This window comes from Carica papaya, chromosome 6 (genome assembly GCF_054855325.1).
Source record: "Carica papaya isolate Zhongbai chromosome 6, ASM5485532v1, whole genome shotgun sequence".
Classification (NCBI taxonomy): Eukaryota; Viridiplantae; Streptophyta; class Magnoliopsida; order Brassicales; family Caricaceae; genus Carica; species Carica papaya.
Genome location: NC_142314.1, coordinates 10421024 through 10442767, shown reverse-complemented (window position 1 = coordinate 10442767; position 21744 = coordinate 10421024). Strand labels below are relative to the sequence as shown.

At 34.6% G+C, this 21744-nt stretch overlaps 2 protein-coding genes and 1 long non-coding RNA gene across 6 annotated transcripts; 1 reads left to right on the top strand and 2 right to left on the bottom strand.

Annotated features, from left to right (window-relative positions):
* Window positions 1-12076: 12076 nt before the first annotated feature.
* On the bottom strand, window positions 12077-13115 carry LOC110825868 (uncharacterized). Its single transcript, XR_015812817.1, has 2 exons — window positions 12631-13115; window positions 12077-12558 (listed from the first exon to the last, which is right to left on the bottom strand). It is a non-coding gene; the product is annotated as an uncharacterized LOC110825868 (long non-coding RNA).
* Window positions 13116-14285: 1170 nt separating this feature from the next.
* On the top strand, window positions 14286-17229 carry LOC110825865 (uncharacterized). Of its 3 annotated transcripts, none has more exons than XM_022056388.2 (2): window positions 14286-15220; window positions 15617-15701. In XM_022056388.2, the coding sequence occupies exons 1-2, from the start codon at window positions 14335-14337 to the stop codon at window positions 15676-15678; spliced, it is 948 nt and encodes a 315-aa protein (XP_021912080.2). In that variant the 5' UTR covers window positions 14286-14334; the 3' UTR covers window positions 15679-15701. The 3 variants fall into 3 exon arrangements, with proteins under 3 accessions (XP_021912080.2, XP_088079100.1, XP_021912081.2); XM_088222974.1 differs by having other exon boundaries at window positions 14287-15246; window positions 15501-15701; XM_022056389.2 differs by lacking the exon at window positions 15617-15701 and adding an exon at window positions 16748-17229 and having other exon boundaries at window positions 14288-15220.
* Window positions 16199-19939, bottom strand: LOC110825866 (alpha/beta-Hydrolases superfamily protein). 2 transcript variants are annotated; one of them, XM_088222973.1, is made up of 5 exons: window positions 19014-19939; window positions 17625-17717; window positions 17428-17495; window positions 16709-16897; window positions 16199-16592 (listed from the first exon to the last, which is right to left on the bottom strand). In XM_088222973.1, the coding sequence occupies exons 1-4, from the start codon at window positions 19635-19637 to the stop codon at window positions 16732-16734; spliced, it is 951 nt and encodes a 316-aa protein (XP_088079099.1). In that variant the 5' UTR covers window positions 19638-19939; the 3' UTR covers window positions 16199-16592; window positions 16709-16731. The 2 variants fall into 2 exon arrangements, with proteins under 2 accessions (XP_088079099.1, XP_021912083.2); XM_022056391.2 differs by having other exon boundaries at window positions 16199-16897; window positions 19014-19938.
* Window positions 19940-21744: the final 1805 nt, after the last annotated feature.

The following is a 21744-nucleotide window of genomic DNA, read 5'->3' as shown; positions in this document are numbered from 1 at the left end:
ACGTGGCAGGTCCCAGTTGGCCGGGACTGCTGACCTGGCCTGCTGACGTGGCTGCCGACGTGTTTTTTTTTTTTTTTTTTTTTTCCTCCTCGGTCCGGGCGTTACACACACTGTTTAAATACCCATCCCACGTCGATCTGGGCCGCTCGTTTGCATCGACGTAGAGCGAAGAGAGTCGTCCGATTGTTACCTTTTTAGGCCGATTATGTGGGTGAATCTGAACTGTTCATCGCGATTGATCTCGTCCATCCGATCATATTTAAAGAGAAAATGCATCTAAGCCATCCGTGCGCGCGGGATGTGATCGGGACCGTCGAATCGTCAGGCACACGGATCGTCCATGTGGCCTCCCGCGTGGCACCGATGTCAGAGTGTTTTGCCACGCGGCGTGCTCTAATTCGCAATGGTTGCTAACTGGGTCGTCCCACGTGGTCAAATTGCCCGTTTTTACGATTTTATCCCATGTTTTCAAATTTTCTTTCAAAAACACCCATTTTATTCAATATTGCATCCCTTTTTCCCAAAATTATTTTTAATTTTGTCCATTTTTATTTTTTCTCAATAATTTAAATAAATTAAATTAAATTAAATTCTTTATATAATTTTAATAAATAAAAAAGATTATCCCAAGCTAATTTTTGGGATTGAGTATTACATCATGCACTTATAAGTAATTACATTTGTAACTCTATATTTACAAGTAATCTCAATTAACTCTAATAGCCCCCCCTCAAGCTCGAGTATACAAATTTTGTATACCCAGCTTGATAACAAATTGCTGAAATTGAGTAGTAGTAAGTAGCTTAGTGAAACAGTCTGCAAGTTGTGGCTTAGTGAAACAGTCTGCAAGTTGATAAGAAGAACTAACTTGCAATAAACACATAAGACCTTCGACAATCTTTTATCGAATAACATGACAATCGATTTCAATGTATTTATTACGCTTGTGGAACAAAGGATTTTCAGCAATTTTAATAGCAAAAAGATTATCACAATATAATGCAGCAGGTGGAAAAGAGATCTGCAAATCATTAAGCAAATAAATAGCCACTGCACCTCACAGGTTATAATAGCAAAGCCTCTATACGCAACTTTAGATGAAGATCGAGAAATTGTTTGTTGCTTTTTGGTCTTCCAAAAAATGAGTGCATCACCAAAAAATACACAGAATCCATTAAAGGATTTGTGAGAATCACTACAAGTTGCCCAATTAGAGACATTAAAAGCTTTAAGGTGCAGAGATTTCTCAATCGGATAAAAAAGACCTTGAACTAAAGTACCTTTGAGATACCTCAAAATCTGATGTGCAACTTGCAAATGTGTTTAAGTGGAAGCATCTAAAAATTGAGAAAGCTGTTGAACATAATAACAAATGTCAAGTCGAGTATTGGTAAGGTAAAATAGCTTACTAATGAGCTGTCTGTATAAGAAAGCATCTTAAAGAAGGTGACCATACTATTTTGTCAATTTAGTAGAAGGAACCATGGGTGTAAAAGTTGGTTTACAGCCTAAAAATCCAATATCATGAAGTAAAGTCAAAGTATACTTGCGTTGACAAACATTAATATCTGCAGAAGAACGCAAGATCTCTATACCCAAGAAATATTTCATTTCACCAAGATCTTTTATTTTAAAAGTATCATGCAGAAAATTTTTAACTAATTTAATTTGATCCAAATTATCATTGGCTAGAAATACATCATCTACATACACCAGAATCATAATAAAAGAAGAACCAATATGTTTAAAGAACAATGAGGAATCTGAATGAGCTTGCACAAACCATAAGTTTTCAAGGCTTCAGTCAACTTGAAATTCCATTATTGAGTAGCTTGTTTAAGACCGTACAAGCTCTTCTTTAATCTACAAACTTGATTGGGCTAAGAGCCATGAACTCCCAGGGGAAGAGTCACATACACTTCCTCCTTTAAATCACCATGTAAAAAAGGCATTATTGATATCCAGCTGATGAAGATGTCAGCCTTTTGCAGCAGCCACTGCCAATAAGTCCGAATGGTGGTCAACTTGGTAATAGGTGAGAAAGTGTCAAGAAAATCAATTCCAAATTGCTGGGTGTTTTCTTTTGCAATCAATATGGATTTATATCTTTTGATATAACATCTGCAATCATTTGATCTTATAAACCCATTTAGAAAAAATGAGTCGCTTATCAGAAAGTAAAGGAACAAGATCTCAGGTTTAGTTTGCTTCCAGTGCTTGTATCTCAGAGACCATTACCTCTCTCCAACAAGATATTTTAATAGCTTGAGTATAAGTGGTTAGTTCAGTTTCTTGGGATAGAGAAAAAATAAAATGCTTATGTGTATTGTAAAGATTATCATAAGTAAAGACATTTGAAAGACAATTTCTTCTATTTTATTAATTAGGGATCTTAGTATTTATACAAAGAGAGAAACATAACTTTTAGTTATTACAAAGTAAACCCTATAGTTATAATATTTACAAACTAAACCCAACAAAATACATTAATTATAATCATAACAAAACTTATTAAGTATTCTAATAATCCTCCTCAAGGTGGAGTATATGGGTTTTGTATATCGATATTGGACATAGCATTTTGAAATGGTGAGATAGCTAAAGCCTTAATGAAACAGTCTGCCAGCTAGTGGAAAAAGGGAACTGAGAGCAAATGAATTAGACCTTCTGAAAATTTTCTCTGGACAACATGACAATCGATCTCTATATGTTTGATTCTCTCATGAAAGAATGGATTTTCAGCAATATTTATAGCTAACAAGTTATCACAATATAAAGCTATTGTATAAAAAGGTAGACACAAATCACTAAACAAGTACCTCAGCCACTGCAACTCACATGTGACTGCAACCAAAGCCCTATACTCTGCTTTATAAGAAGGCCTAAAAACAATATTCTGCTTCTTGATTTTTTAAGAAATAATTGTCTTTCCAAGAAAAATGTAAAAACCAGCGATAGACCATCGGGAATCAATATAAAATGCCTAGTCGCGATCACTAAAAGTCTTAAAATGTAAAGAATTCTTGTTGGGACAAAATAGCCCTTGTCCAGATGTACCTTTGAGATATCTTAAGACTCGATGAGCGGCTTGTAGATGCACTTGAGTAGGTGCATCTAAAAATTGAGAAAGTTGTTGAACAACATAACAAATATCATAACAAGTATTTATAAGATAGAACAAATTTCCTATAAATTGGTGATATTCAATGACATCAACTGCAGACGACCCATCTTGTCGAGAAAGTTTAAGAAATAAAGACATAGGAGTGAAGCTTGGCTTACAACCAATAAAACCAGTGTCTCTCAATAAATCCATAGTGTATTTCTTCTAGCAAATATTAATACCTGCATGTGATCTAGCAACCTCCAGAAGCAGGAAAAATCTTAATTCACCAAGATCTTTGATTCTAAACTAATCATGCAAATATGTCTTGATTGATTAAATTTGAGAAAAATCATTACTTGTTAAAATCACATCATCTACATATATGACCAAAGCAATGAATGAAAAATCATTGTATTTAAGAAATAATGATGAGTCCGCATGAGCCTGCAAAAACCCTTGGCTTCTTAATACATCTGTAAGCTTAAAATGCCATTATCGGCTGTCTTACTTTAAACCATACAGACTTTTCTTCAGTTTACATACTTAATTTCTGTAAAAAAAACTTAAAAACTAGGTAGAGGAGTCATATACACCTCATCATGCAGATCACCATGTAAAAAGGCATTATTTATATCCAACTAGTACAAAAACCAGCCTTTAGCTGCAACCACTGCTAAAATAGTTCTAATGGTAGTCAACTTTGCAACAAGAGAGAAGGCGTCCAAAAAATTGATACTAGATTGTTGTGTATATCCTTTAGCCACTAATTGGGCTTTGTATCACTCAACAGACCCATCAACCTTTCTCTTTATTTTATAATCTCATTTATAACCAATGGGCCTTTTGTCAGATGGTAGGGTAACCAAGTCCCAAGTTTGGTTCTCTTCAAGTGTTTTCAATTCACTATGCATTACCTCTTTCTAATGGAAAAATTGGATTGCTTGATTGTAGGTCTTAGCTCAATATCTTTAGAGATAAATGAGATAAATGATTTATATTTTGAGATAATTTTGTCATATGACAGTACATGTGAAATACAATATGGTGTTGATGAAATGGAGTTAACCTGGGGCTTTAAACCATATAGATGGTAATCTTGAAATCGAATTGGTTGTTTTACAAACCTAATACACTTTTTGGTTGGTTGTAGATTTACGGTATCTTTATGAACAAACTCTGTGGCTCTAATAGGATTAGTTTCTGTTGATGCTGGTTTAACATTTTGGTTAGCAGTAGAATCATAAATAGGAGAAGGTGAAGGAGGATTACCAGAATTATTTGGTGTATTAGAGGTGGCATGCACTATATCATCCTGCTGTCTATAAGAGCTGATTAAGTTGTTGTCAAATTCTATCATAAAATCATCAGTGAAAGGTAGCACAGGACATTTAGTATTTGAGGACATGGATACATGAGGAAAAATATGCTCAACCAGATTAACATCTCTAGAAATGAAGACTCTTTGAATTTGAAGATCATAGACACGATAGCCTTTTATTTGAGATGGATATCCAAGAAATATACATTTGGATGCACGAAGATCAAATTTCGAACGATGGGGATCAAGTATAGAGCCATAACAAAGATAACCAAAAACTCTAAGATGTTTTAAAGTTGGAGGAGTATTGAACAAGAGCTCAAATGGAGTTTTATTGCTAATGATTGGGGAAGGTGTACAGTTGATCAAATACGTGGCATGCATGACATAATCAATCTAGAATTTTATAGGCAAAGTAGCTTGAAATCTTAAAGCCCTTACTACATTCATTATATATTGGTGTTTTCTCTCCACCATATTATTTTGTTGTGGTGTGTATGGATAAGTTTTTTGGTGTAAAACACCTTTCTCCGCATAATATTCTGCCATGTTAAATTCTTGCCCATTATCCATTCGAACCACTTTAATCCTTGTATGGAACTGATTGTTAACATACACAAAGAAGTCATACACTATTTTTCTTGTTTTAGATTTTGCTTTCATAGGAAACAACTACTTATACCTACTCCTATCACTAACAATAGTCAAAAAATAGTGGTGACCATATAATGAAGGAATTAAGATTGGTCCCCATATATCAATATGAACAAGATCAAAACAATAAACACTAGTTGATTTACTGATTGTAAAAGAGAGTCTCTTTTGTTTAACAAAGTGACAGATGTCACATATAATGTTTAGACAAGAAATAACATAATTTTCAATCTCATGAAGTATCTGAAGTCTTTGCAAAGATATATGACCAACATGAAAATGCCATATATTTTTATTATTGACAAATTAAAAATAGTATAAAGTATTTGATTTAATAACATAATTTATAGAAAAAAGATCTTTGGTCCTTAGTGGTTTCAGGTAATATAGCCCAAAATTGGGCATTAAGAAAAGTAAAGGACAAAACGATGTCGTTATGGAAAATCCCAAAACAATGTCGTTTTGATTAAAAAGGGGAAAAAATGGCAACCAGAAGTGTGTATGCCTTTGGAAGCCAAAGGAGGAGAAGAAGAACATACCTGCACAATAGAGAAGAAGGAAGAAGAGGCGTGCAGGGATCCCCTTCTCTGCCAATAAAAAAGGAGTGACTCATTCTGTGGGAGGGAGATCCTGTGTGTGAGGAAAGAAAGATCCGTGCATAGAGGAGAAAGAGGGTCGTGAAGAGAGAGAAAAGAGAGAATAGGAGGGAACAGACTAGACTGACAGTGAGGTGAGTCTAGTGCGTGCGGCATGCAGTACAACAAAGAGGCCCAAAACCAGAAGGCCGAAGAGAGAGAACACGTAATAGTGCACTCAGAGAAGAAGGAGAACCGCAATGGTGGCTAGGTGTGGTTTTATGCATCTGCACCTTTCTCCAATGCGATTCTGCCATATCCAGGCCAAATCTGCATGAGTGGCTCATTTTGTAATGGTTTCTGGCTTGCATGGGGCCGCATGGGTGGCTTTGGTGGCGCGTGCTGGTTCCGGCGACCAAGTGTGTGGCGGTTGTGACACTCTGGCAACGGTGCGTGGTGATTCTAATGACAGGGATTGTGCTACAGTAAAACTCAATTCACCTTTATATTCTAATTATTTCCACAAATATTCGTCATTTAATTCATGTATTTTTTGTTTGTGAACGAGAGAATTATCCAAACTGTAATCAGAATTTAGAGAATATCGTAGACTCAAACCAATAAGGATTTGGACACTTTTCGATTCGACTGTAGGTGTGGGATTGGGTTAGTCTCATTCAGAGGCCCTCATGTTTTTATAAAACTCGTTACATTAAAATAAATTCTTTACATACCTTACAAACTATTTAAATTTTCTAACGTGATTTTCACGAACTCATCGTGTGTGTGTGTGTGTGTGTAATTGCATATGATTGAAGATCTATATAATATTATATATGATCTATGTTTACATATGTATATTACTACTAGTGTGTATGCAGATTTTGTGCATGTCAATTACCGAGTTATAGGTGTACATGACACATATATAGATAATTGTATGTTATATAACGTATGTATGTATGAGTAAATAATTTGTATGTATATGCTTATGGAATATGTATATGCTTTGTATAAATGCAAGTATACTTATATTGTATGTGTTGCATGTATATATATTTATTTAAGTCAATGACCGTGCATATAAGATGTATATATTATGTTTATTGCATACGTATGTTTATATATAATATATATGATTTATATGTAGGTGCATGCATGAGTAGGTTATCTAGTTATGAATTTGATTAGTAAAAGAATAACATAAGAATATTTAAAAGACAGAAAATTATGTTTAACTAGTATCAATGGGGAGAGGGTGTGTGTGTAGCCATTTGGGCAGGTGAAGTGTGGTAAACCCTAGCTGTGGATATGACCTCAGCCAGACGTGATTAGAAAGTGATTAGTGATACCCAGTGCATAATCGTTATGTGTTCCGGTGCATTGGGAAAGTGAAAAGTGAAAGTCAAAATGAAAGTGAAAGGTGAAAGTGAAAATGAAAGTGAAAAGTGAAAAATGATATGTGATGTATCCACGTGGTAGAAAGGATCTTTAGTGCCCTCATTGACAGCGGAAACAACATCATGTGATGAAACTCTTAAAAGACGAAAAAATATAAATTATAAACCTTAATAAAAATGTAACTGAGAATGAAAGTATAACTGAAAAGTGATAAGTCAACTACGAAAGGTGAAAACAATATTGACATACACAATGATAAGTAATTCAATGACAAGAGCAAATGATTGTCAGAAAGTGCAAGTGCAAGTATTCTAAAACCAGTGAACAATACTATTTGTTTATATAAATGTGATGTTAGAGTATTTGTAAATGTATATGAAATCATATGTAAAAGAATAAATTATTAAGATATGTGAAATTATAGTTACTGTATTGCTTGAGAATTGGTTTTAAAGAAAATATGCATTTGTTTTGTAAATCTTGTGTGATTAAGTGTATGCATGTCTTTGCTTTGGGCACTACCCCTCTTCCTTAGTGAGTCTGTGAAGTTTACCCCAATTCACACCCCTCAATACATATTAGTCCATATCAAGAACAAGTTCAAGGTCGAAGAAAGATTTTGAAGAACCTTTAGTGACAGTGAGAGTTTTATCTTGTAAAGTCGGTTTAATTATATTATAGCGATGTAATGTAAAAAATTTGTAAACCTCATGACTTATAATTCCGTATAGAGAATAATTGAATCTTAAGTTTTCGCTTATTACTGCAAAAATTTATCAGGTTATGTGTGTAAAATAATGCTCCTTTCTCAACAGAGAAAGTGGATCATTACACATGTAATATTTGATCAAGGAACAACAGAATTTTCAATTTCATGAAGTATATGAAGTCTTAGCGAAGAAATATGACCTAGATGGAAATGCCAAATAATTTTATTATTGACAAATTGAGAATAGTATAAAGTATTTAATTTAATAACAGAATTTACAACACAAAGATATTTGGTCTTTAGTGGTTTCAGGAGATACAATCCATGTCTCTCTTCAGCTATACCAATTATCTTTTGGCAGCTCATATCTTGAATAGTACAATAACTATTGTTAAATGTTAAATAATATTTAGAGTGTTGTAACAAGCGACTCACTGAGACAAGATTAAAAGAGAATTGTGGAGCAAATAATGCATTTTTAAGTACAAGAAAAGGTGAAATATGTACATCACCTATATGAGTGACCTTGGTAGTTTGAGAGTTTGGCATTTTTATATATAAGTTATCATCTAGTCTATATGTAACAAATAGTTCCTTAGACCTAACTGTATGATCAGTTTCCCCAGAGTCAATTATCCACTCATTTGGCTTTATTGGACTGAAAAAGGAGGAATGAATAGTACCTAATTCATAAATAGGCTAGAAATTGGTAGAAATTGTACTAATCTAAGGAATGGTTTGTGAAAGTGCTGATGGCTGAATCAATACGAGGATTTTATTGTATTGTTCTTTAGTAAAGGTAGGAGGCAAAACTTTTGAATTGTCACACAAAGAAGAATTGTTCACTTGAGAGGCAGTCACATTCGAACCTGTCTTTGCCATTTGAACACTAGCTTGATTAACATTAGATATATTTCTTGGTTTATTCCTATAAATAGTTGGATAACCATGTTTTTTATAGCATTTATCCACCATATGTCCTAAGAAACCACAATGTGTACATGTCGATCTCTTAGGATTAACTCTATTAGGTGGAGTTTTATTTCCTTTTTATGATTGCGTGAGCTTATTTGGATAGAATACACTCGGCTCAACCTGTTATATACCAAATCTAGCAATTAAATTGTTTTCATGCTGTAGAACTAGACCAACCACTTTGGTAAGGCTAGGTATTGGCTCCATTAAAAGAACTTGAGATTTTATAACACCAAAGGATTCATTTAGTTCCCTAATAAAACTAATCACCTTATCTCCTCCTGATATCTCTTAAAATTATGTTCACATGCAGGAATTGGTCTATATTTCAATAGTTCATCCCATAAAATTTTCATTTGAGTAAAATATTCTTGTATAGAACGTGTACTTTACTTCTGCGTATAAAGTTCCTCTTAGAGATTAGAAATTCTTGTCATATTTCCTTGAGCAAATTGATCATGAAAATCCTTTCAGAGGTCATTCGCATAACCAAATGAAAGCACATATTGAGCTATGGAATGTGATAAGGACTTTAAGATCCAGGTTAGTATAATAGTGTTATAATGCCCCCACGCTCCGTAAAATGTGCTGTCATTGCTCAAAACAGGAATTGAACCATCAACGAACTTGAACTTGTTTTTAGTGACTAACGCCATATGCATCGATCTTGACCATGAATAGAAATTATTGCATGTCAAGAGTGAAGAAGTAAGCATTAATGTTAGACTTTCATTCGGATAGAGGTAAAAAGAATTAGTGGGGATCTCTTCAATATTCAAAGATTTTGAGTTTGCAAACATTGTTTCCAATTTTACTTGATAACACTTCAACAAAATTACTACTGAAAGTCACAAGCTAACATGACTAGATTCCAAATCAAAGATCTAGGCTTTTTTTGAAAAAAAAAAAAAAACTTTTGATGTTGCTTGAATTGACTCTTTATAGCTCTGATACCATATTAGACTTTATGATAAGCTGATGAAATCTGATTCAAGAAGAAAATAAAATTTACAGTGAAAACTTGCTAGGAAGTCGATACAGAGAGATGAGAGAAAAATCTAGACTGAAAATTTGGGGAAGAAAGTCTTGCACTTATACATAATTACATTTGCAACCCTATATTTACAAGTAATCTCAATTAACTCTAATAAATAATAATAATAATATATTTTTCATATTCATTTAAATGTGCCACATTATACACAAAAGTTAGTAACCCGGTGCAAACTATTTATATATCTTTATTAAAATAATTATGCTTAAGTTATTTTACATAATACTAATATAGGAATAAAATTCTAACATATTATCCATTATATCTTTATTGTCCCACAGCTATCCATTAGAAACAAGAATACTATACTTGCTATTGATATATTGTTCATGTTTCTTTTACTATCATTACTAATGTTATTGTCGACCACTATCACCACTTGTTATTATTATTATCATTATTATTACTGCAGTTAATATTATTATTGTCGTTTAATTAACATTATACTCTTGTTATTATTTATACTTATACCCCCATAAATAATCATCTCTAGGACGTTATCATCACATACAATGATTGCACTATTGTTGTCAACAATTTTTATTTATATTGTTATAACGATCATTGTTATTGTCACATTATATATCTTATGTTCATTATCATTGTTACTATTTTCGTCATTATTGTTACTATCATATTCATAATTATCACTATTATAACTATCAATTATTAATATGAATCAAGAAAATTATAACACACTTTTTGTGCTATGTTACTTAGGTATCTAATCATTCAAAATAAATGCTAATGTAAGAATCTTATCTACTCTTAACTTACCATACCGTACACAAATTCCAATTCTTTTAACTTATCCAACCTATTAACCTATGCTAAACATAGCTCATAACATATATTCATTGTCTCCCAATGCACTAATAAAATACACAAGGATAATTTTATAGAAAATATATCATAAAATATTATTGAAACTTTAAATTTTATAATCATATATTATATATTTCTCCTTGTTATAAATTTATATGTTTTTATGGGTAAAATTTTTATTTAAATTTAGAAAATATTTCATAAGATAAAGAAAGACTTAATGTAAAAGGCCAAACCTCTATCAAGGATTTTGAGCATTTAACTCAGTAAAAGCAATATGAATAATACTGAAACTTTTTATTTAACAGAAGAATTAAAATTTAAAAGTTACATTCCTTGCACGTTTGTTAGAATATCCAAATAGGGGTTACTAGAATGTTTAAAACTTAAAATGAAAGATAATTACTACATTAATGATCAATCTCAATTTGAATATGACAGAATGGATAAGGATGATGTTTTAATCTATTCTCTCACTATCTGGATTTGGTCTTGATCGTGCTGATATAAAAGTATAATAAGAAGGAGGTGAGCAACACTCGCTCTATAAGAATGCCAAAAACCTTACCGTCGAAACAGTAATCAAAGGGTTTTAGAAAATATAAAACAACCGATGGAGTACTTACTTTGTATTAAAAACCATATTAGTGTAGTCGAACCCTTTCTTTTTATGAAAAATAATTTATCACATACTTTCTCGTTAAACAACTTTTATATATAATATTTAGATATGTTCAGGAATATAATAAAAAGCTATTAATTGTTTATCATCCCCTTACCCATCCTTCAGTATTATCTTTGTCCACCAGTATCTATGGGCCCCATAAGATTTCCTCCTACTCGTGGATAACTATATTTCTTTCACAACTATCGGTTGTCCCCACACTCCGTCCGGTAATGGATACCACTTGAACCAGTCATTCCATACTCCATCTGATATGAGTGCTGCTTATATCGATCGTCTCCATACCTTGTCCAGTATGGGTGTCATTCACAATCTCTCAAATCTCGTCCGATATGGGACTTCCTAGTCTCGTATGACTGAAAATCATATCCACAATAGGGATCACCTTATATACTCCCCCCCCCCACCCCCCTCTTGATATCCGATGGCAATTTTATTTACCTCATTGCCTAATTTTATTTTCATCAACAACCCTATTCTGCATTATGCATATTCCAAAATAAGCCTAGACCACCTTTCGTTTTTAATCATTACAACACATGCATAAACACAAATATTAGTGCTAGAATACGTAACTCGTAATTGAGTGTGCATCGAACGAGAGATAATCATCGAATAGGTTAAAATAAATACAATAGACAAAATATCTAAAAATACAACACGACAAAATAAGGTAAATTAACTTCGATTCAAGTAATGCAAAATAAAGTGGAACGAAATAACTTCGATTCAAGTAATGCAAAATAAAGTGGAACGAAATAAAGTGACGTTGACTTTGATGAAATAGAATATATAGAATATTATAGTAAGATAAAATTATATGAAACAAAACAAAAAAAATGAAAATAAAGTAAATATATACATAAGAATTTGTGTAAATTAAATTAAGAAAATAAAAGAATAAATTAAAATAACAATATGCATTTTGTTAGCTCCATCGGCAACCTTAAAGATTAAAATTAGGAACACCCGACGCAGGCTAGATTTTAGTCCAGCCAAGTGTATTTATGCATATACCTATATATGCATATCACCTTATTTTATTACTATCCCTACCATGCTATTATTATCATTATATTTATTTTTTATTTTATTTTTTTTTCTTGTTGACCTTCGGTCAACCGTTACAGAGAGAAGGGTTTAGGCATCCTTATCCCAAATCGGCCAGTGGCGGTGTAGCTCCTCGAAACCACCAGTTGCAATGATTCCCACCCTCGACTTTCACCTATTTCCTCTTCTTTTCTCTCTTTTCTTTGCTAAACGAAGAAAACAACATGTTATTAGTGTTTATGAGAGGAAAAGGGAACAGAGGGAGGTGGACAACTCACCGAAATCGGCCCGACTTGTGCGTCTCTTCCCTCTCGGTTCGTGGCCTTCCTCGAGTCAATCTACTTTGAAAGAGTAAAGAGAAACGATTGAGAATGGAAAATTAGGAAAATTGGGAGAAAATCGAGCTTATCAGTGTTATTTTCAGCTTTCGACACGACGGCACTATCGTCCCTCCAGCGGCTGAGCTTCCTCTAGCGTTCCTATCTCCTTCTTCTCCGATCGACCTGGCAGCTAGGTTTAGGAGACCAGTCGAATGAGAGGTTTAAATAACTCCCTCCCCTCAATCAGGGTCGTCCATCCAGGCGTCGAATTTTCCTCCCTATTTGGGTCAACCCAGATTCTCCTCCCTTACATATTTTGGACCATCTGATCGGTCAGCCCTGCGAATCAGAGTCGTTAATCATGCCACCATTGGATCCATCACGTAGGCAATCAGGGTCGTTCGTTCGAATCCAGATGGGATTGAGATCTTGTCGTTTGTACGAGCGGGAAGGTATCTGAGCCGTTCAATCCCTCAGGCATGCGGATCGCCAACGTGGCTCCTCGCGTGGGAGAGTTTGCTGACATACTTGCCACACGGCGCATCTTGATTCACTCCGCTGCTGACGTAGCCATCCTATGTGGCTCGCCTCTTTTAATTTGCAAAGTGGCCCTATTTTTTCAATTTCCTTTCAAGCGTGTCTCCCTTTTTATTTACATATTAGTCCTGATTTTTAAAATTTGTTTCAAAGTGACCTAAAAATAAATGTTTTGTTATTATTAGTGTTGTTTTGATTATTATTAATATTCTTTTATTATCACCAACGTAAATAAAAAAAAAATATTAATTTTTTTTAATTCGAAATTAACCATTCCCGAACCCGGAGGGGGGGGGGGGGGGGGGGGGGTGGGTGTTACACTTAACTTTAGGAAAAAACTGATCAAAAAAATATAATTTCTAATAATAATGATATATACGTATATGCAACAATGAACAACAAAAGAAAAAAGTAAGTCCAATAATCCAATCTTTATTTAAAGAATCTGGTTCTATTCTATCCAAAGTTGCATTGATAGAGACTACAACTATGTTCATATTTTGGCCTTTCAATTACGTGAAAGCGAAATACGTAGCGACGAAGGAATTAAAGGTGGAGTGAATTAATTCAATTTAATGTTAAATTTGACATAACATGACTGAAACGTAATATAAAGATTTTAAAAATAAACTTAAAATTTTATAGAATTTAATTTAAAGATGATGGAATTAATCCCTTCTGAAATTGATAAATATTTTAATAGGCACGGAGAATTTTGATAAAATGTACTATTATTTTTTAATATTGAAATGTTAAATTCTAATAATTTATTAAATTTAGCAATGAGTTCAGATTATCTACAGATAAAATACAATACTAACATTAATTTTAAATATTAATTAGCATTTGAACTGATAAAATTATAATTTTTGAAAATTATTATTATTTTAATATTAACTTATAACTATATCACAGAAAAGTTGGTGAAAATGAATGTTTAGATTTCGAGTTTACTACTCTTTACCATTTTCTTTATTATATATATTTCTTCTACAATTATATACACAAACAAATTAGTAAATACTGGTAAATAGACACGTAGGAAATGAACATGAGAGTTACTCTAAATATATAACCATATCCGTATTACACCTTACAGAGACATAAATCACAAGGTAAGACTAAATGAAGCTACTGAAACATCTTCTCCTTCCTTCCTCCTCCTGGATCATCTTCTTCCTCATCATCATCTTCAACCCCTGGGACTACTCTTTAGCTCTAAACCCACCTTGCCATGACACATGCGGCTCTTTACAGCTCAAATACCCCTTTGGGTCGGGCTACGGCTGCGGCTCCCCCCGGTTCTACCCCTACGTCTCCTGCTCCACCGACTCCAACCAGCTCCTCCTCACTACCCACACCGGTTCCTACCCCATCACCTCAATATCCTACTCCACCTCCACCTTAACAATCACTCCTCCTTCCATGTCTACGTGCACCTCCATGCAACAATCACCCAACCTGGGTCTCGACTGGGCCAGTCCTTTCCAGCTCGGCCCATCAACTTTCCTTCTCCTCGCCTGTGCTCCGCCCACCTCCGCCCTCACCGTCAAGGGCTCGCCCATCTGCGACGCCTCCTCCGCTCACCTCTGCGCCTCCATCTATGCTTGTCCAGCCGTCATCGGTCTGGGTCTGCCGCTTTTCCCGCCGACGAACACCTGCTGCGTCTACTCGCCGGCGAACTTCAACGGGAAGGGGGAGTTGGAGGTGCGGGCGCTGGGCTGTTCGGGATTCGCGTCGGTGGTGTCGGTTGGGGATTACCCGACGGACCCGACCCGGTGGGAGTACGGGGTGGCGTTGAAGTACACACATGGGGCTTTTGACAGTTTCTATATGGACGAAAAGTGCAACACGTGCGAGATGAGGGGTGGTGTGTGTGGGTATTCTCCGGGGGGCGGTGAGAAATCATTTGTTTGTGTGTGTAGGAATGGTATTAATACGACGACGGATTGTAACAAGAATACACAGGATCAGAATTATCTTTGGAGCTCCGCCAGTTCTGCAATCACATGTAAGTCTGCTTCTCTGCTAGTTCAAGTAAGTTTTAATTAAATTCTTAAACTTATGAAATTATTTAAAAATATACATTCACAAATATTGTTTCATCTCTGAGAAAAGTTTTGAAATAAATTTTGATAAGAAAAAGATTTTCAGAAATAAAATTATAATATAATCTATCATTTGAAAATGAAATTAATAGGTTTAATCTTAATTGTTAGAAATGATTTTTTTTTTTTTTTTTGTGTATTTTTGATAATTAATCCAAATCTAAATCTTTTGTCATATTTAAGAAATAAAATTTATGGAGACAAGTGAATTTTGCGGCGGAGGAAGGTAGAAATGGAAGTTAAAAAAAAGCTTCCACGTGTATGGCTTTGATTGGGTCGGAATGGTGTGGCTTTTGCAGGGAATTTTTGGCTGGGAAGTTGTTTTACTCTCTTGCTTAATTATTGTTCTTTTAGAATTTAAATTCAAATAAATCAATTCATAGACTTCCTGGCTTGCTCGTTAACTTTTTCATGACAAAAAATAAAAAAAGATTACAAACTTATTTCTTATTCAGAATTTATTTCTTCTTCATATGAGATAGAGAATTAATTCATGGAAAAAAGAGGAAAGAAAGTTAAAAGAGTTTATGAAATTTATTTACACATTCTAATCAAAAGATGATTTTTTTTTTTTTTAAAAAAGTGAATTATAAAATTTAAATAATGCTCTCCGTATTCCACAAAAAATCTAAATAGATTGTTGTCAACTGAAATTTTAAGTTTCAAACAAGAATAAAAAAAAAACAACATAGAAATGAATTTCAACTTTCACTTTCCATTCAAGTTTTAACTACATCTCTGTTTCTCCTCAGCTCGCAAAAATCAGAGACGTATCCTTAAATAATTCAAAAACATGACTACATGACAATTGAACTAATCATTAAAGAAATCCACTGGCACCATATCAAGACTACATGACAATTATGATAAAACATTAGGAATGAATTTGAACCAAATATATATAGCCTCCATGTTAAGAATCACATAGATTCCTACAACAATCATAATTATCTAAACAAACTGTAGCTTAATTAGTACATATGAATCATGGGTATAATACTGCTCGGATAAAAAAATCAGCTTCACCAAGAATCTCAAAATGAGCTTTCACCAAATTTAACTATTTGGCTGCATGCCAATTTAGCCCATGACCAACTAACAATACCAAATATTTTGCACTGAGAAATAAGCAAACTAGAGGTCAGGTTTGTGGAATCGGATTCCGCATGTAACCAGCAAAGCAATCTCAATCTCAATCTTAGCAAGAGGTGCCTCCCGCTTCCAGTGTTTGTTTACGTGTATTTTAAATACAGCTTTGGTCACAAACTCCAAACTCTTCATGTCGATCCACAACAAAAAACAACAAAGACACGCAAAGAAGGGCTCAACTTAGATTAGCAGGAAAACCAGATAGAATTCTCTTTGTTCGGGTCTTTCTTTTTTCGGTATACCTTTTTTTCCCTCACCATTCCTTTTAATCTGTCTTGCAGCCATTTCTGTGGTTTCCTTTCTCAAGTGAAGGCGGCAATGGATCGACCAGGAAAGACTTCAAATGCCTGTACATTTCTTTTGGTTTCTCCACATTGACTGCATGCCCTGCCTTCTTAATGATTACCAGCTGTGCATTATCCCCAAGATGGCTGTATAGTGAGAAAAATAACTTCAAGTTACTCCAACAACTCATACTCTTCTTGGTTGCTACAGAGGGTAAAGTTGTTTAGATCAGAAGAAGAGGCATTTACGTGTCTGGTTTAATCTCATTCATTTCCTACAATTTCTATTTGTAAAATATTAGTCTTGATTATTATATTAGCATCATTCAATTGTTAGAGAATACTTGTTGTGCTTGATCTATCAACACCACTTCTTGAACTCCTCGATGGTGGATTCAACTCCGAATTTGAAACACAAGAGTTGAATTCCTCCAATCAAAGAATTCAAATTGAGATTATAGTTAGTTAGAAACAACAAATGTTGTTCTAATTACGCATGTTAACACTAATATAAAATTAGAAGTAGGAATTGACTGGGAATAGAATAAAAATTGAACAATGCAACTTAAATTGGAAGTTCCGAATTTTGTGCATTGAGGGAATTCAATCTGTTTTCGCAAGAAAAATAAAAAATAAAACTAAGGAGTCAAAATAACATGCTAGATCTCTAGGATTACCTTTTCAATCTGTGTGCCAATTCCAGTGGGAAAATCTGGTCATGTTCTCCCCAGATTATTAATGTTGGCTGCATCAAAGAGAAATCACACCTTAAAAAATTAATCACAGAGCAAAAAGAAGAGAGCAAACTAAGCATCCTTTATCTGCTGGACACTGCTAAACAATGCGCTGATTATAACATGAACTGTGAAATAACCTGGGTTATCTTGGGAAGATCGGAGAGCTTTCTATCCTTGTGTAATGCTTGGACCAGTTCTTTCCTCTCTTGAATGTATTCTGTACACATAACCTGTGCATGAAACCAAGGCTGTCATAAGTTTCAGAAAAATATCATAAGCATCCAACCTCACATTAGATTACAAGTGATAACAAACTATAGTCAGGACAAGAACTCTGCATGGACAGACCAGGGGGAAGGAAAACATCTGTTCTACACCGCTACCAATACAAAGCAACCAGCTTACTACAAAGACTGACAGCCCCAATATAGTTTAGGTATGCATTTGAGAGGACTAGAGGGAACTCTTCAAAGACTGCTTTGACATGAATCATACTCAAAATATTCAATTAAAAGAATAAACAATGATAATTTAAAGAATTGTAATCATCCGATCACAGAGTCGAAAGCAAAATACAATAAATTAGGTTCCTAAATTTGGCATTTGCATCATCCTGCCAAATCTTCATTTGGGTTTCTGCCAACCAAGTCCTTCCTATATCCATTTCAAGGGAGAAGACAGTTGTAACAAAAACATGGAATAGTAAGTTGTCAGTTTATTTTACAACTTGTAATAGGACTTGTTGGGCCATTTAACAGGAAACTCTATAACTACCATCATTTGCAAAGGTAGCAGTGCAACCACAAATTCATGAATGTTTTATGAACAAATTATTTTCTTTAAGAGAATCCAAAAATACCAGATCAGACATGTCATCAGCACTTTCCATGCCTTCAGTAATGAGAGGAGTGGGAGAAAATTACCCGTGAATAGGCATGACCAGTTGCACAAGGGTGAGCGAGAACAACTTAGGCATACTATACTCCAAAAGAATTCTTAAAAAATGCCTTCACAAATACCGAAGTTTAAGCTTTACGATCTAAATCCAAAGATAAACAAGCAGAACTGCCATGTAGTGAAGTAAGCCAGGCAACCAGGAGGTAATGAAAATGCTATTGTTCATAAATCAAATTCTTTAAAACAAAATCCAAAATTTCAGGAAAACAAGCAATGGGGAAGAAGGAATCTGGCGGCTGAATGAAATTGTCAGAAATGGAGAGATAAAATGCCAATAACAATTCACTACATACAGTACAATAGCATACAGTGATAACCAATAAAAAGATTTATGAACAAAACCATCATTTGGGCTGCTTCATTGACCTAATCACCTTACCAAGGGCATCGCCAGGGATTAGTCAATGGTAAAAGAACATGCCATTGTTGCTTAGTACCTTGTCTATGCTAGAGGGCGGAAGCTTTTTAGCCATTAATGGAAAAATTTAAACCTTAGCAACTAATCATCAGGTAAGCAGCACAAATTTAGTACATGGCTAGAGAGAAAAAGAGAAACAAGAACAACTTACATGAATGTAATCGCTATATAAACACGAGGGGACTCCTTTAGGCGGCTTATAGAAGGCGAGCTGCAAAAGCTGTCTGAGTTTAGCCGGCGTTTGCGGAAATAAAATGCCGGCGGCCTCATCGACGCTCTTCACCTTAAACAGTCCGCGGTCCATGTCCTCCGCCTCCAAACACACCCCGGCGCAGCATAGCACCATCCTCTCCACTCTCTCCTTAAACTGCGCCGCCATGCTGTAGCCTACAAAACCCCCGTAACTGATTCCCGCCACGCTCATCCTACGGACTCCATGGGCCTCCATCAGGCCCATCACGCAGCGGGCCTGGAAGGACTCTGAGCGCTCGGGTCGGGTCGTGTAGGAATCTCCAAAGAACAGGAGGTCCGGCACGTAGACGTTGAACCGGGGCAGTAGCCGCTGTGCGAAGTAATTCCATTGCCACATTGCATTGGCGCCGATTCCGTGAATCAGCACCACCGTGCGCTTGGTTTCGTCGTGGGCTTTGGGTATCCAACAGTGCATGATCGTTCCGTCGCCAAGGTCCGTGGTCGACGATCGGAATCCGGCCTGCGAGAAGCTGTACCGGTAGCACCTGTCTCGCGATTCAGTGAAGCTAAAACAGGCCGTCATGGATGCTGCTCTTGTTCTGGGGAAGGAGATCGAATAAGAAGTAGTGAAAATGAAGTTAGGCGTGAAAAAAGAGTGAGTGAGTGAGTGAGCCAAGTAGTTTGTTGATCAGACAGCAAAAGGAAAAGGTATAGTAGGTTGAATAAGAAAAGAAAAAGAAAAAGAGAGAGTTTCTTTATGGTGGGGTTTTGGAAGAGGGAACCTGATGAAGAAGAAAGAGGGGCAGCAATGGAGAATGATAGAAGAGAGAGCATTTTAGGAGTTAAAATGCAGACAAAGAAAGGGAGAAGAAGACTTGAGAAAAGACAAGAAACTAAAAGAAAAGAAGATGATTAGTAAAGTATGAGAGTAAATAAGGTTCCAATTAAAAGTAAAGATCGCGGTTTCCAATACGGATATTCGTTTTACTTTATTATTATTATTAAAAAAAAATTAATTGTCCAATTAACTATTGAAACTAAAAAATAAAATTTGGATCACACTCTAATTTGTTTAGGCAGAAAAAAAAAATAAGTTTTGAATTTGGTTATATTAAATAAAATTAAAGAAGAGAAAAAAAAAAAATCTTAATTTTAATTAATTAAAATTTTATTTTATATATTGGTTTGAGATGTTTAAAAGATTTAACCTTTGTTAAGCAAATTAGGGTTTAGAGACTTAAATTTACAAATAATTTAATTCTATCTTATTTTCTAATAACTCGATATATGTTTATTATTAATTAGAATAAATTTATTTTACGTTAGAATTAAATTATTATCAATATTTTCAAAGGGACAAAGAAAGAGAAATGTCAATGTCAAAGATTGTATTAATCTTGCCTTTGATTTATTTAAAATTAAATCATTTGGGTGTATTTATACAAACAAGTATTTAATTGTAAAAAGGAAAATAACTAAGAGCAAAAAGGAAAATATATTTTAGACGTGGCAAATCCTGGTTGGACGAAAACAGATTTTTGAAAAGTGAATAACTATTTTTCCTCATTATCAGAGCATGATTTGACATGCAAGTAATTGGATTAATGAATTATTTATAACTTGAAATTTTTGTATAAAAAATAATATGCGAGAGATTTTATTTATTTATTTATTTGTATAATAAATTCGTCAATAAATAAAAAAGTTTTCTTCTTCTCAGAACGAAAATTCAGTACATTCAGATTTATGAGTTATATATATATATATTATATGTATTGCTATATTCCTTACCAAGGTAGTAAAATTATATACAAGAGATTCTGTTACAATATTATTTTTAAATTAAGTTTTATAAATTAAGGGTGAACTTTTATAATTTTCTATAGTAATATAAATACAAACAAAATAGAATAATTTTTAACATTAGTTTCTGATATAAAAATTAAAAATTAAAATAAATTTTCAATTTAAAAAGTAAATTATAACAAAAAGATATTGTAACGCCCAATAATTTTTAAATTATTTTTACTATTATTATTAATTTTATTTTTATTTATTTTATTTTATTTAGTTTATTTTAATTTAATAAAAATAAAAATAACAATAATTGTAAAATTGTGTAAAAATATTATTTGGATTTAATTGAAATTGATTTTGGGAAAAAAAAGGTGAAAATTAAGATTCTGGGGGTATTTTTGAAAAGAAAATCGGAAACCGGGGGTCAAAACGCAATTTAGAAAAATTGCGCCCCGTCAGCGCCACGTCAGCAGCCCTGGCCAACTAGGACCTGCCGCATGGCAAGACCACGTTGACCCGGGAACGGGCCACGTGGGCGATCCGCGTGCGCGCGATCGGACGGCCCAGATGTGTCCCCGCGCGCACGGACGGCCCAGATGCACGCGCACGGACGGTCCAGATTCAATCAAGAACGAACGGCCCAGATTTAATCAAAATGGACGGCTGTGATCAAAAGACAAAAGGGTATAAATAAAACCCCCACACCTGACCACAAAAACCCTAACCGCCTGCCCTCGCCGGAGAAGACGAACCAGACGCCGGAGGAGCCGGCCGCCGCCACCCGCCGCCGCACTGGGGAGTTTTTCGACCGCCGATCGAGGTAAATTTCATACCCCCGGCTCGTTTTTCCACGCTGAGTTCCCCTGTGGCCAAATCGGAGCCAAAATCCTAGC

What these genes read in the sequence shown, in the direction of transcription:
- LOC110825865 (XM_022056388.2), top strand. Translation starts at nt 14,335, where the DNA reads ATGAAGCTACTGAAACATCTTCTCCTTCCTTCCTCCTCCTGGATCATC. An exon ending in CGCCAGTTCTGCAATCACAT is followed by an intron (nt 15,221 to 15,616) that starts GTAAGTCTGCTT and finishes TGGCTTTTGCAG; the next exon opens with GGAATTTTTGGCTGGGAAGT.
- LOC110825866 (XM_088222973.1), bottom strand. Translation starts at nt 19,637, where the DNA reads ATGACGGCCTGTTTTAGCTTCACTGAATCGCGAGACAGGTGCTACCGG. An exon ending in TATATAGCGATTACATTCAT is followed by an intron (nt 17,718 to 19,013) that starts GTAAGTTGTTCT and finishes TTTCATGCACAG; the next exon opens with GTTATGTGTACAGAATACAT. An exon ending in TTGGCACACAGATTGAAAAG is followed by an intron (nt 16,898 to 17,427) that starts GTAATCCTAGAG and finishes CTCACTATACAG; the next exon opens with CCATCTTGGGGATAATGCAC.